Source organism: Sceloporus occidentalis, unplaced genomic scaffold (assembly GCF_023333645.1).
Source record: "Sceloporus occidentalis isolate IW3139 unplaced genomic scaffold, rSceOcc1.0.p SCAF_42, whole genome shotgun sequence".
Classification (NCBI taxonomy): Eukaryota; Metazoa; Chordata; class Lepidosauria; order Squamata; family Phrynosomatidae; genus Sceloporus; species Sceloporus occidentalis.
The window spans coordinates 7,125,581-7,141,679 of NW_028317022.1; the positions used below are offsets into that span (position 1 = coordinate 7,125,581).

General features: G+C 37.7%; 1 protein-coding gene across 1 annotated transcript in view; it reads left to right on the forward strand.

Annotated features, from left to right (window-relative positions):
• LOC149289951 (tetratricopeptide repeat protein 27-like) overlaps positions 1–16,099 on the forward strand; it is a 154,354-nt gene that overhangs the window by 41,749 nt on the left and 96,506 nt on the right. Inside the window, exon 8 of the mRNA XM_089490160.1 lies at positions 10,565–10,726. Coding sequence (XP_089346286.1) covers positions 10,565–10,726 — 162 coding nt within the window. The remainder of the gene's footprint in view (positions 1–10,564; positions 10,727–16,099) is intronic.

Consider the following 16,099-nt stretch of genomic DNA (forward strand, 5'->3'; position numbering starts at 1 on the left):
AAACACACTGATTTTTTAATGATTGCCAAGGATGAGGGGATTAATAAATATGTTTTTGTCTAACATTCCTTTGGTAAAATCGTTTTAATGTTTAACCAGGACTTGCGAATGAAATGAGATCAAAGTAGTTCTGTGATATACAGGACATCATTGACCAATATGGTCTCTCCTGGCCAGTAATGGTGGCAGGCTGTGGTTTATACCATCTAATTGTCATACCTGACACTTCCCTGGTTGGGCTACTCTGAGGCTTTTCTCTTTTGAGGGGTGTCTTTGACTGGAGACGGGCCAGCAATGTAAGGGCTGGGGCTAGTTGTGCATATTGGCTGGGTTAACTCAAGACTTCCTTAAGGGAGAGTAGAGTAGGAGTGGGAAGGAGCCTCAACCAAATGCAGATCCCCTGCCTGTAGAAAGAGGCCAGTGATTCTGGGAAACAGCTCTTTTCACAAATGTTGAGAGGCATAAAGAGGTTAACACACTGATATGAATTATGCCCAATACCCACCAGTGCCTTAATCAGCAGTTGATTGCACATTGGACATAGGTAATCGGTAGTGTGACGTGACAATATGTTACTAATTCACATATTATTTACCCCTTTCAAAATGACTGATGTAACTTTAATTTGGAATTTAAAAGGAAATGCCACTGTTTATATGTAGTTTGTTAATAAAGTGCAAGCTTAATGGGTCTTCCCCTTTAAAACCAGAGATTAGCTTTCTGTGGTATCTGATTTTTGTTGTTGGTCCCTGAAAAGCCAGAGACTATGAGATAATGGCTTTTTTTGTCATAAGAAGCCTGCAGCACAGAAAATTAGTTACAGATAATGGTTTATTGTCTTGGCATCAGTCCCATATTTAGAGGTAGGTCATGGCTTATGTCTGGCACAGGCACATTAAATTAAAACTGTTGGCTTATTATTTGGCACCCATGAATGAAACAGGGTCTGGAGTTTTGAAAAAAGCAAGTACAAAATATGCATTCTATGTGTGAGTGGTTACTTTTAAAAGGCTTTTTGTCCTTCCAGTCTTGGGATCTGCATTCTGTCTGTTTGACACTTATCGTTATAGTTCAGCAACCTAAAATGTATCTGTTTTATTCCATTCATTATTATGCCTTTTTTCTTTTTACATCCAGCAGATATAAAGGGTGTTTTATAAAGCACGACAAATTGATAAGAAATGATGGCCATGCATGACTTGGATGGTCCACATTCTCCAGTTTGGCACTGTAGATTTGTGGTAGATTTGGCTTTTGGTACAGAAAATTGGGTAGGCAGATGGGTATGTTTTGGAATGCCTAAGCCTTCAAGTGAGGCAAAGCCAAGGAATTATTCACAGCTGCGGGCTGCTGCCTGTCTTTCGAAGGTCATGCCTAGACCATCAGAGACACTTGCTTTCAGAGTCAGGAATGATACTCAGATACTGATTAAGGAGCTGTGAATCATATGTCCCGAAAGCAGGAGTTTGACAGGTTTAATAGTGGAAAGTGCCTGTGAAATATTTGCAAGCAGTTTTTTATTTTCGCTTATTAAATGTAAGACATTGGTATGACTGTACAATATGTTATGCATTATTTAAATATCCACAGTCCCAAATAATGTCTGTTGTATGTGTAACGCTTGGCTTGGTATTTATCCAATGTTTATTCATCAGATAGAGTATTGGGGTAGAAATGCTTATGTTATCGTAAATATTATTGCTGACAAAGACATAAGAAAGCAGGGAATGTGTAGTCTATGATATATGCACGAGTTCACGCCAACACGTCTACTCTATGTTGTTCTATATATATGTGCAAAGGGTCAAGTCTAGGCCATACTTAATTATGCAGCTTAAAGAGGTGTAACTTGCTTGAAAAGTAACCAATCATTATGATGCATGCTATTAGAAGTAGATAAGAGGTTATATAAACCCTGTAATTCAAACATGTAATTAGACAACGCTTCGACTTGTTGTGTTGTGTGCCTTGTCTCGATTATGCGCATGATCTAAATAAAAGAAAACGCTTTCTGAGGAGAATTCGACTATTAATTCAACCAACAAATGCTTAACTAGATAAAAATTGTTTTGGAAACCAATATTTCATCTGCCAATACTACAATGTAAGAAGGATACAATAGAGTGTAGCAACTCTACCAAAGTAGTCATTAATTCCTGGGTATGGTGACTCAAGCCAAGATTAAACTCGAGAAAAATAGTTTAAAAAAAAAATCATGGGGTGGTCTAAAGTGATGGTCAGCAGATTATATATAATTATATTATTCATATATAAACATGTATTGATGTAAAGACTAAGGCTGCATATAATTGAAAATAAAAAAAGATAGTTGGTGTTATCATCTGGAATACTGTGTACACTCTAGAAGTGCCCCTTTTTATGTTAGATATTGATATTCTGAAGACAGTCCAAAAAATAATTTTCAGGATACAAGTGATCAGAAAAGAGATGTAAGATATGATAGAAACAGTTAAATACATAAAGTCCCTTCTCTCACCCTGCCACTGCCAATCAGATTCCACTAATAGACTGGAGAACACCAGTAGGTGTTAAATAATAGTGCAAATCACAGGAGGCGAAGGTATGCTGCTGAGGTATACACATAAGGCTGATTTATAACATGGGTGTCTAGGTTTTTTTTGCAATGGGCCACTTCATAAGAAATTCATGTGTGCCTGGGCCACACTCCTTTTTCATTGAGAGAAAATATACATCATGACTCCTGTCATCATATAGTGAGCCAGACACAGTGCTACGACATGGCTCCTATTGTTATATAGCAAGCCAAACACAGACAATTGTACATCATAACTCCTAGCTTTATAGTAAGCCATACACAGACAGTAGTACTGCATAATTCCAATCACAACGTACTGAACCAGACACCGACAGTGGTACTGCATAACTCCCTTTCTTATCTACTGAGCCAAACATTGATGGTGATGCAACATAACTCCAATCTCCCATCATCATCATTTACATTTTTTTGCTTTTTCACTCTAACTCTCTCATGCCAGTCATGCCTTTGTGCTCTTACTCTCTCACACTCACTCACTCTCTCACATGCTCACTCATACACTCTCTCACTCGTACGTTCGCTCACAGTGCTAATTAGAGCCCTGCGTGGGACTGTTTTTTTTAATCCCGCTCCCGCTGAATTTCTGACCATTACCTCCCGCTCCCACAATGTGTGTTCCACTCCTGTGCGCTCCCGCAACATGTGTCCAATCCCGCCCGCTCCCGCAACATATGTGGTCAATCCTGCCCAACCCCTTACCTGATCTGCAGATTTCCCGCGCACTCCTGCAAGGCTGCCTTCACGTTGCTCCCACACAGCGTCTCTTCTCTTTTTCTGCCCTGGAACCCAGTGGAGTCACGCGAAGTGATGTAAATTCATGTGACTCCCCTGGGTTCCTGGGCGAAAGAAGAGAAGAGACGCTGTGAGGGAGCAACGCGAAGTCAGCCTTGCGGGAGTGCGCAGGATTACCGGGACCCGCAGGTACGTTGTCTGATCGCCCACTCCCATCCGCAACACCTGAAAAACCACTCGCGCTCGCAAGTTTTTTGAGACGCATCCCAATGCAGTCCTCTACTGCCAATCTCTCATTCTCTCTGCCTCTTACTTTCTTTTACATCCTCTCATTCTCTAAATGTGTCCCTACCTTCTCCGCCATCCCTTTACTGCAGCTCAGATTCTCCTCTTGCCTCTTCCTCCTGGAGCACTTTTGCAAAAGGGCAGAGCCTCGGGCAGAGGGGCTGTACCCGGAGTCTCTTCCCTTTTACAGAAGTGCTCCTGGAGGCCTAGTTCATGGAGAAACAGACAAAAAAAAGAAGACACCGGGAGAAGGCAAGAGAAGAAGCAGAGCTGCTGGAAAGGAGACTGAAACGTGGAAGTGGTCGGCGGAGAATATAGGGAGACTCAGTCAGCAGTCAGGACACCCCTGATGGTTACCGCTACAGATCTCATGCGGGGCACACTTCAGTGTCCAGCGGGCCACATGTTAGACGCCCCTGATTGTATATTTTATGCTAAAAACATCATTTTGTCTGTTTAGTATTATGAATGGTACCATGTAGAGTTGGGGAAAGAGTCACACGAACTCTCCGATTAGGATGTTTTTTCATTCACCTATTTCCGTCACTGAATCAATTTTCACACTGATTATATTTACAGACTAGTAAATGTGATACAACACCTGATTGGATGCATTAACATTTACGTTGGGTTTTCACAGGACCTGATGGTCAGTTTGGTGTTCATGTGAATCTTTGTCTATTTTTTGTCGATTGAGACTTTTTTGAGAATTAATTTTTCTCTTTTTTCTCATCAAAAGGCATGAATTTTGATAACCTTTGCTAATGTGAATTAGCAAAGACACCCCGTCACCCTTTATTCATCCTTATTTCTTACAGTAAATGTCCATAATTTATGGAAAGCAGCTACTCAGATCCTAGAGATGATATACTAAAAGCCTAATTAATACTGGCTCCACTTTCTATATATCTTTTTTTTTTTATGAAACCTTGACCCCTAATATGTTAGTCCTCATGCATGGTGGAACATATTAAAATGTGACTATGTATTTTCCCCTCTTAATGTCACACAGACCTTGCCATGTTTCAGTGTATAGTTAAAAGGCTTCTTTTAATCATCATGGTCCAGCTCAATTGTACTGGTACTTCTAGGATCGAGTTGTCACATTTTATGGCATGAAACCATTGCCATGGTGTTGCAACGATAGGGTTATTATTAGTAGGAAACATGTTTTTATCAGTCTTGTGGTAAAAATATCCACTGTTGATGGTATTTGTTATCTAAAGGCTTAATGTGACTTAATGACATTAATCAATTTTAATTATTTCAGTATAGTACAGTATGTTAGATAAATTTCAGGTTTTTTTGTATCTGTGCCAGGGTACCTAATGCTTTCTAAAAACTAACTTCAGATTTTGCAATTGCTGGCTCTGTTGACATGAAAACGATTGTGGTGAGCTAGATTTCTGTTTGGGAGTGTGCAGCAATGACATCATTGAAATGGCACTAGCAAATTGATATTCCAAGGAACCTGGCCAGTTTCATTCAGTACAATCCAATAAAGGTGACTGTCAGTCACTTCCTATTGCCAGGTTAGCAAGTTCGGCAAAACATTCTCCTCCACGGTGGACTTTAGAACAGTTTCCTCCTTTTTATCCCTGCCAGCATCTCAAATTCTTCTGACCTGGTTGATCGGCCATTGATGTCCCTCTCTGCTTGTTTTTAGATTGAACCTCCCATTACTCTTCTTCCTAGAACATCACAAAATTAACACTTTGCCCAGACCCTTAGTGGTATATAATGCAGTTTGGTAGAATGCAATTGTGTAGAGGGGCCCCACTGTGTATAAATAATGGGAAAATCGACTTGGTTTAAGTGAAATATTTGTTCTGGATATTTCATCATAAAAAGGAAAGCATGTTTTGTTTTATATGATCACTTGAAAAGAAAAAAATGTATTTGTGTTACAATCAGAACTAGTTACCTACATATGTTTTCCTCTACCCATGTGCCCTTTGGGTGTAGGTATGTCATTACTGCACATATGTATCTACATACAACTCAAACTAGACAATCTAATCTTTGTTCAGTGGAGTGTATGTGTTGGAAATTGATATGTAAACATGTGTAATTTTATCAACCCCCCCCCCCCCCCCCCGATTTAAAGGTTGGAAGTGGAAATGTTCGGCAACTTGAAAAATTAAGCTTTGTGGAATTACAGCTTTTTGTATTAACATTGATTACATTAATGCCAGTCAGAATTAGACTTACAGAAACAACAAGTGAGGAGGGCCCTACTCAAACAAGTTTATAATCTATTGGTTTATTGTAATTATTTTCTGCTTATTTGTATTGTGATTTTATTTAACTGATACTTTTTGTCTTAAATGTATGAAGCCTCCAAGGGTGGCTGTAAGACTAATTTAGACATTGTGTAAAATGTTTGTTAAATGCCACAACGTAAGGTTAAAGGGATCTCACAGCTATTACATGCAGGCCTACAAAAATACTTACTAATTAGGGGGGGAAACCCACCCCTTAGTGGCATACCATTCGAACATAACCTTTTTTTATCATTATATTAATTGTCATTGCTATTTATCATGTTTATTTTTTTATAATTGTTTATCATTACCCTCCCAATCATTGCACATGGATGCAATTTATCCCTGTCCCACAATACCCAAGCCTTTAAGCATTCCCTGCTTCATTTCTGCTTGAAGAACCCAGAACAGTATGGGAGATTTCCTGCGTGTCCACTCATTTTTCACTTATCACAAACAAGTTTTTCCCAGCCATGATCATATGCATTAAAATGTAGAATTTAGGAAAGTGTTACATCCGCTTAGTGCGAGTCCTGTTCCTAAGTAGGTCCTTAGCCCTTGGTACACCTGTACAGTATACACACACGTGTGTGTGTGTGGGTGTGTACATACATATATTTTTTCCATCTGAGGAAATAACCTCTAACCATGACTCTAGATCTTTTTTTATGTTGGCGCAATGAAAGGTCTCACCTTTGGACCAATCAATTTTCTTTATAGCATATATAATCTGACAGATATGTGAAGTGAAGATATTTACATTTAAAAATACTGATTCATGAACAAGGTTCTGTCTCTGCAAGGTTAAAAAAACACATAAGGGACCATTTCTTTTCTTTATGTAGTTTGTGAATTCACCTGCAAGCAATTAGTAAGCAATTCTTTATTGGTATCTATTTTTTAGCACAAGTGATGAGCTGTTTACCTTATTCAATTATCTGTGAAAGCAAGGGCGGAGGAATTACAGTTAATAGGCAAGAGGTTAATTTTCCAGTATTTTACAAATCAGAGAAATAACAACTTTTACTACATATCTAGTGTCTGCGTTTTAAGTACACAATGTCTTGGAAGTGCCTGGATTTTTCTTTGTGTTATTCCAAGCATAGCTCTTAAAAATACCAGGTTTTTCAACGGGATTCTCATTTTCTTCCAAATACACCAGATGTTAATGATGTCATGAAGATACAAGCACATATGTTGAACATGTCACTCGAATAGGGATCAGATTTACCAATACGGGTGTCAGGAAGGTATACAGGTTTGGGCGAGTTTAAAGAGGAACAATGGCGAATGTAGGATGGACAGGGAGAAAATATGAAGCTAAAAGTCTTAAATAAACCACCTGGCTTTAGGCACTTAGCTTGTAGTTGTCACATTGATTATCATAAAGGTAATTCAATTTGTGATGGTCTCTAGTGTATATCAGGGATGATCCTATTTAAATTTCTTACCTTAAGCTCTTGGAGGTGGCTTGTTACACAGCACAAGTTGAGACAGGTCATCATCAGGGGTAGGCACCAACAGTATTCATGGTGGGCATTTACTGGAGCCTGTGGTGGGCAATTCAATGCCACAGACACTGTACGGACCATTCGCCTATCTCCTGCTCATCATGCACACGATGAAAAGGCCAAAGTAACCCAGTAGGGGTTAGGGCCAGCTCCAGTGTACAGGCCAGGCACTGGGTTTTAACCAGCTAAACACTCACTATAGGGGCACGGTTGCTTTTATGTGAAAAGTTACCAGACCCAACAACTACTGAATGAGTTTCTTTACTGCATTCCTATTAACGTTGCTCAAAGTGTTGTGGTGATAAAGTGCAAATGGAGCAAATAGTTAAAAAAAATTAATAATAATTAAAAAAAATGCCATGATGCCCTAGGAACTATAGCAACCAGTGTAATTGCATTACTTTGACCACTTTGTAGCAGAATTCTTGTTAATACATAGCTTGCAGTGTTGTTGTAGTTCACTGCTTTACCTAAATCCTTTATTGATTCCATATTTTATATTTGTATTCAAAGCGGCTTGATATCTGACATTTATCGTATGGCTCTTGCTTACATTATCTAAGCCTGGGTTCCACAAATTTTGTGTTGACCTAGGAGCCAGCCACAATATGCAGGACCTGGGGGCTACAGCATTACTACTGCGGGGTCATGTAATATTATGTTAATTGCCTCCATTTAGTGCTTGTACTCTGGTGGTGCATAAAGAAGAAAAGTCAGTCCTGTATAGAGCAGGACATGCAGACAAGTTGATAGGATATGGTGGATGATGGTAATGACTAATGCCAGTATTAACAGATTCCCATATATTCCTTTCTAATAGGAAACTATAAATTATAGAAACCATAAATTGTATTTATAGCTTAGTGGGTGAAGGATGTAAGAATGCAATCTCTTTTTTTTCAGAGACACACAATACACTTTTATAGACACCATACGAGAGCAAAAGGCAGATGCCGTTTTATGGAGTTTCAGAGGTGAAATATATGTCACGTTTTACAAGGAAAAATTATAAAATCAACTCTTGAGCCTGGGGTCTTCACTTAAGGATCTGTTTTCACTTTCCTTTCTTTAAACAAGTCTTGAGGGCTTACCTTGCTTATGGCATTGTTAAATTCTCATACCTGTCCATTGGGCCATTGTGATAAGTAAAAGATTACGAGGTTACTGGGAAGCTAGTTTAAAGATGACCCATGTCCAACGGTAAATGCCGTACAAAAGGAAATCATGACCTGTTCAGCAGTGCAAAAACAAAACTTATTGATGATCCATATTTGTACCAATACTTTATAACAGGGGTTCTCAAACTGCGGCCCTCCAGCTGCTGCAGGACTACATCTCCCATACTCCTCAGCCAGCCCCTTAGCTGAAGGAGCATTATGGGAGATGTAGTCCTGCAGCAGCTGGAGGGCCGCAGTTTGAGAACCCCTGCTTTATAATAATAAAATACCTTTTTTAATTTGACATGGTGGATTAATCCTTCTTTTATTTAGTGTAAGTCATCAACTCTTCATGTTTTAAATATAAACTCGAAATTCTACATTATGTCCTTTCATTTTTTAAACTCGGCTCCAATGATGTATGTATGTGTATGTTGTTTATTGTACAGCATGTGATGGACATTTTTTTCTCTGTCAAGTATTTTAGAATTTGACTACATGTAGAAAGTTTTTTTCTTTTAAACTAACAATGATGTCAGCACAGCTGTACAAAGTTAAGGACCCAGCACTGTAGTTCATGTCAGCATGGCTGGAATTAATCATATTTCCACTTCATTTTTCAAAGATACATCCATTAAATGAAGGAAGAACAGTATTTCTAAACCCAGACACATATATCTTTACCCTATTTAGTTGTTAGCCCAGGGGCATGCGCTTGTGTTCCCCCAGAATCATGCTAAGTGGAAACACAGGTTCCAGCTGTTTTGGGACAAAACGTTCTGTTCTGAAGACTCAAGTCTGCTACTTTTAGAATCATAAACAAAGTGTGAATATAATAATAAATATATACTAGTAAATATATAAAATCTCTAATCTCCATTCCATATAACAGTGTACAGAAGGATATTTCATATACATACTCACGGTTGTATACAGCATTAACATATATAGCTTGAAGGAGGACATGTTAGAAACCTTCATATACATAAAGAGATTCAACAAAGTTCAGAGGGAAAATATTTAAAAGGATTGGGACAAGAATGCATGGTCTAAAACTAGAGGATCATAGACTTGATGTTGTTATACTAAGATGCAATCTTATTGTTATTAATATTATATTGTTCTGCAGTGCTGTACAATGAGTAAACATAAAGGGTTGTGCATCACACAACAGTTTGGACTTACAGAGACAGAAGAGCGAGGGGTGTCCTGCTCAAACAAGTGTATAGTCAAAAGATCCACACTTAGATGGTGGTAGGAAAGTGCAACGATCTTTAAATTAAAGTGATACATGAATGAGGTAGGCATAACGCTATTCTGAGCATGAAACAAGAGTACTGGACCAAGCACCGAGTAAGGTTTGAGGTCTTGCAGCTGGCCGGAAAAAGAAAAAGACTAGATGGACCAGTTGGCTCTGGTCTGTCAAAACATTTCAAGCTATGTTGAGAGTTCTCACTTTGGCCACAGTTGCCCTAAATTATAAGAGGAGGACATGCCATTCATTAGGGTTAGATGCAATAAAAGGAGTTATGTAACAAATAAAAAAACAGGCTTTTTATTTTAAGGAGCAATGGAGCAGAACAAATACCCCTGATTGCTGTATTAGACCTGCAAACCTGCAGTTAACAACTGTGATCCGCACGCTAGGCTCCTTAAGCCAAGGTTGTTAAGACAGATTGTCTGCAACATCAGGAAAGTCCTCCTGAATCCTAAACAAGAAGAGGAGTTTGAGCCCACTCAGTCCAAACTTGCCTTGTTTGCTTGCTAGGAAACCTGTAGAATAAGTAATAGCACAGTCACTGAGGAAATGTCATATTTATAATGTTTTTTTAAAATTTAAGGCTTAATTATTCTTCCTGGTCAATCAGATTGTATTTTTCAGGTGATATGGAGTACATCCTTGGAACCCAAGATAAAATCTTGATTGAACTTTTGTTTTGTCTACAGGCTGTGATCCAGATGTTTTTGATCTAGTTGTTCTAGTTTAATAAAAAAACCTTATACTTTTTTTCTTATTTTTTTGTCCTATTTTTCCAGTTAAAGGAATTGAAAACTTGTTTACAGAAGATTCCATGGGCTTATTTGTACAACTTCACCTAGAGCTTGGATATACGTGTCTGTATTATTACGACTACAAAAATGCAAAGGAACATCTCCAAACAGCTAAAGGCATAACCAAACTAGAGGTTCTTCTCACTGGTAAGTTTTTATTTATGTTTGATAATCTATCACAAAAATACATAAATCAACCACTCAGCCTTTTACAAAATGTCTTTTTTTCTGAATTTTTACCATTATTTTTTAATAATAAATCCATAAATACAATTTGCCTTTATTCTTTAGAAGGAGCTTAAGGCACATTTCCTGGGACAGTTAATAACCTGGAATGGAATTCTCCATTGGGGGGGGTGTCCTTTGGAAATAAGGACATCTGGTCATTCTAGGATGGACATAGACACTATGAGAACAGCTCTCTCAAATCAAGAATTTTGAAAATCACGTATTAATTTGTAGCTATGTTGCTCCTATAAAATAAATGCATTCATTTACAAGATTACTTTTCATTTACTAGATTTTTAATAGTTTTTCACTTGAAATTTTTGTGGCACTGTAAACACCTATCACTTTTTTTATTTAACTTTGTTTCATAAAATAGATACTGATTTCTCTATAGTCTTTTTGATGGCATGCGTATAAACGGCCCTTTGGAGAGTTTACAAAAGAGTTTTAGGACCACTAAGACTTTGTGTACATGGCGTAATTAGTGTAGCCAGTGCTGTTGCCAAGGCACGGTGGTAGATCTTGTGATGTCTTGAATTAATCGAACATGGCGAAATTGGAAAGGAATGTTCTGGCTCTGTGCAGCATGTTTCAGAATGTACACGGGTTATTAAAGAAAAGGATTCTGAAATGTGAAACATTTTAAAGCATTTGGGGAAGATAGTCAAACACAGCTGTATAGATCCATGAGTGAATATCATATTTAAAGACATTTGAGGTTTTCAATCCTGATGCAAGATGGTGGATTTAGTGCAATCACCATAGCAAACATGTTTAAAGCTCAACCTAGCACTAGAGTTCCTCAAAACCCTATAGGGTAAAGAAAACTTATTTGTAATTAATACAGCTTTCTTACAGACCATGAGATTACAGCCATCCAGTGCTCCATTCCCAAAGCGTAAGGTATGACACCCACACGAATAGAAATTGAAAAACCAGTTTCAAACCAGTTGTGTGTTTGCTCAGTCAGGAAACTAGTGAACAAAATTACTTTTAGAAATGCCTTCCCTACAGAGCTCGCGGCGGACATATATGAAGTGGGTTATTTCCCCCGTGTCTGTTTTAAGGCTCTACACATTTACTTAAGTGTTTTTGTATTTTTTTTACAAAATTATTTTGAGAAGTAATCTAAGCAAAGCTAAATTATTTTGTTTGTTGCTATTGGAGTTCATTAAATACAAGTCTTGGGAGAGCTATGCTATGGGAACCAAGTGCTGTGCCTGTGTTAGTTGGTGTTTGGGATCCAAGTAATATGTCAGAAACTATTCATTGGTGTGTAGTTGTTATTGTGATGAACCCAACCTTTTTGGAAAGCCTATATTCATATTTTTGTCAACTGTATGGATTAGTGAAACTTCTTTTGCTGTGAAGTTAATTTTATTTGACAGCCAAGTAAATTTAGCAATCATTTTGAATAATGAATTGCTAGTACTAGTCTGTGGAACATATTCTCTGATATGAAAGTCAGAATTTATCTTACTATGACATTTTATTTTTCTGTTTCACTACTAGCAACAGGTTTTTCACAAGGTCTATATGTTTTTTTAATTTTTAAAAAAAACATTTTCTTGAGTTAGGTGTAATTTTAGGTTATTTATAAATATAGTCTGTAAAAAAACCACAGATGGGGGCATATATAAGGAAAATATGACATGTCAAAATAGGACATTGTACCTTAATAACTGCACTCAGACCCAAGACTGTACAACATTATTTACTCTGGCTCCTGCCCTATAAAAGCCTGACCCATCACAACCAGTCTCCATCCGAAACCACAACAGTTCCATACCTATTTAATTTGTCGAATAGGCAAACTTACAGTTTAACTTCAAACAGGATAAACAATCCACTATTTATTTAACATAGGAATAACATTTATAATGTCAGAAAAATCAGAATCTTGTGGAACTGAATGAAGACAGAGAGCGACCAACTTAAATTTCCAACGTTGGTATGCCAGGGATTCCAATGTAAGTGGCAAGTTTCTACACTGTACAAATTTAAGGAACCCATATACATATTTATTTTATAAATCATTCATCCAGTTGTATTCAATGTCCCATTCCAGCGATTCATTTAAACTACAATCCCCAGTCATGGAATTCTCTATTTTTTTATTAGCATAGAGTGTAGAAAAGGCTTGTTGGACCAAATGGAACAAATTCTCGTTCATTATTGTTATGGAACACATTTTGTACAACTGTTCCTTTTTAACATGCCAGGCATTCGATGAAAGGCGTTCTGTTTTATTAAATGTTATGCATGGTAATATGGAGAATTTATATGTTAATTCATTGGAAATGGTTAGAAGTCTCCACGCCGGTCCAGATAATGATTACTCATGTATTCATTTATACAGCCTACCAACTATTTATTCACATGTACTTCCAGTACAATATTTATAGAGGTCATATAGGCAGTGTTTTATTCTGTTTATACAAGAAAAAAAAAATCTTATCACATTGTACATTATATGATTACATTTATAAAATGGACAAAAAGCTAAAAATAATTTTGTTGTTAAAAAATGGAGGTTTGACGAATGTGCCAGCATTTTGTTGCACTGGTGTTTCATCTCCTCCATATGTAAAGTGAATAGGAAGTTTGAGGGGGGGGTGGCCTAGCTTATAGAAACATAGAATTTGATAGCTGATAGGAGCCATTTGGCCCACCTAATCTGCCCATTTTTCATGATGTAAAGACTCGAATCTTAGTAATTCGCTGGTCTTGTCTTTATTTCAGAATTGCTTTATGGCATGCATGTTTAAATTCTCTTACTGTATTAGCCTCTACCACTGTAAAGTAAACCTCTCTGGTTCTAGATAAGGACCTCTTGTTCATACATTTCCCATATTCAAATGTGAACCATCACATTCAAAATTATCCCTAAACCAAAATTACCCCTAAACCTAATTCCTATTCTTTTTGATTCAAATTATACAAAAAGTTCATCTGTTATGCTCTATGAACCACCATCTTATTACTGACCTTACTACTACATCTACCACCATCTTAAAACTTTGGAATCCCCCCCCACAAGATATTTGTGGTTATGTGATGTAAGCACTGGCTTAAGTTTCGCCAATCGATGAAAATTAAAATGAAATTTATCAGAGCTAGACAATATGAATATTAACAACTGAAAAACAAAGCATTTAATACGATTTTTTTTTCAATGTTATATTCAATTATGGTTTTATCTCAGATCTAAAAAGTATGTGATCTTGATAGTTAAACCTAACCTAACATAACTAACAAACTTATTGGTTAGCAAGCAAACCCCTTTTTAATCCGTGCCCCTCTGCCTCTTGTATTGCTATCAACTGTTGAAATTACATTTCATCCACAATCTTCTCCACCCTTATGATGTGGAGAGACATAAATAAGTAATGTACACTGACTGCGCTTGTGAAAAAGGTATCTTCTTTGTGTATTGAGGAGACTCTTTTATTTTAGACCTGTAAATGAAAGCTGGACTGTTTAATATAAGTAATGTTGTAGCCAAAAGTCCATAATGAGCACTGGAATGATGCTGCTTAAAACAGACAAGCAGTCACAAGATGGTGATTCATACAAAGCTCATCTTGAGATCTTATCCCAGAATCCATCCTGTGGCCATGTGTGGAATTGCAAGTAAAGACAAACATTGCTCCATATTAGAATACGATCGCCAATGCCATAGCATACTAGGGAGAGGTCAGCTTTGGTTAGTTTCCTCAAAAGGTTTTTGTGATGCTTGTTGGACCATATCAATATTTCCTTTTAAGCATTCATTTTGCACACCATTTAGCCAGATGGTCAGTATTTCCTACCTGCATCGCTAGTGTTTAAAGGGACGTGTCATCATAAGCACTTTTAATGTATACTATATCTGAGTATCTTTTTAATTTATACTTTTCCATTAACATTATCAAATGCTTGAGGGATTTATCAGAACCCATTCTATCACCGATGGTACTGCACAGCATGTTGGTATGAGTTTATTTATTAAAAACGCCAGACTTCACCTTTACTTTCCCAGGCTTTGTCTAAAGGCTGTCTTCTACAGAGGATATTTTTTCTAAAGAGATCCGTGTGTAAAGTGGATATAGAGGCATATGCTTACCCAGAATCCCTTGGGTGGTTATAGAACTATTAGATTTCTTCTGGCTTGTCTGGTGGATGCAGATGAGTGTTTAATAATGCCTCTGCTCTAACATGTTCTGTAGCTAAACACAAGGTTTATTTCTGTATAATCCATACTCTCCTGCACATTCCTCTCTCCCTATTATCTACATACTGAAATTGCCAACTTTTTAAGGCATATATAAAACTAAGTGGAATAATAAAATCCATAAGTTGTTAGAACAGAAAGAACCAATATATGAACTATGTTAAGTCGAAAGGGATATCTACTAACAAGTAAAAATGAGGCTCCAAGGAATAATATTACAGTTTTTACTTTTAAACTCTTGACCTTCTATTGCATACATAGAGTTTTAACCTATAGTGGAAGGAAAAGCTTTAGGAATGGATTTCTCAAACTGACCAAATTCTACTTGCAAAATCCTACTGCAGGTGCCAGCTACTAAAAGTGCACCAACTAATGTTAATACTTGACTGCCCTATGAAGTGATACTGCTGTATTTAACACTTTTCCCCACCATCTTCCCAGTTTTGCTTTGATGAACAAGGCTTATGACACTTTAAAAGAATCTTTTGAAAACAAGTAAAGACCTCCAAATCAATGCTAAACTGTGATATTTTAAAGATCATCTATCATTTACTAATGATTAGATGCCAGGGCAACTATTTGCAGAGACTGAAAATGCAATCTTTACATTACTCTAATTGAATAGATACGTGTACCTAAGCTGTGTGTCAGGTTCAGAGGCGTATCTAGGTAAAATAGCGCCTATGGCAAGCACTGAAATTGCACCCCTGTCCAAATATCTAATGCTGCTTCCACACATTAATTCACACTCTTTACTACCCCCTCTCCCTCCCTTGTCACTTTCTAACCCCTTTCCCTCCCCTGTCACTTTCTAACCCCTTTCCCTCCCCTTTCCCTACTACCCTCTTCCTCTCCCCCTTTGTAGTTCTCTCCCCTTGAGGTCCAGCGACGGGAGTCTTCTGTCTTCCTGCACTGCCCGCTGCTTCACTGCTGAGCGCCGTAATATGATGTCATATTTTGGCGCTCAGCAGTGAAGCAGCGGGCACCAGCGAGCGGCTTTTAAACTCTGTCCTTTTTTTTTTTTTGATGCAGGGGAGAACGAGGGGCGCTAAGCCGTTGCTAGGCACCCCACTCTCTCC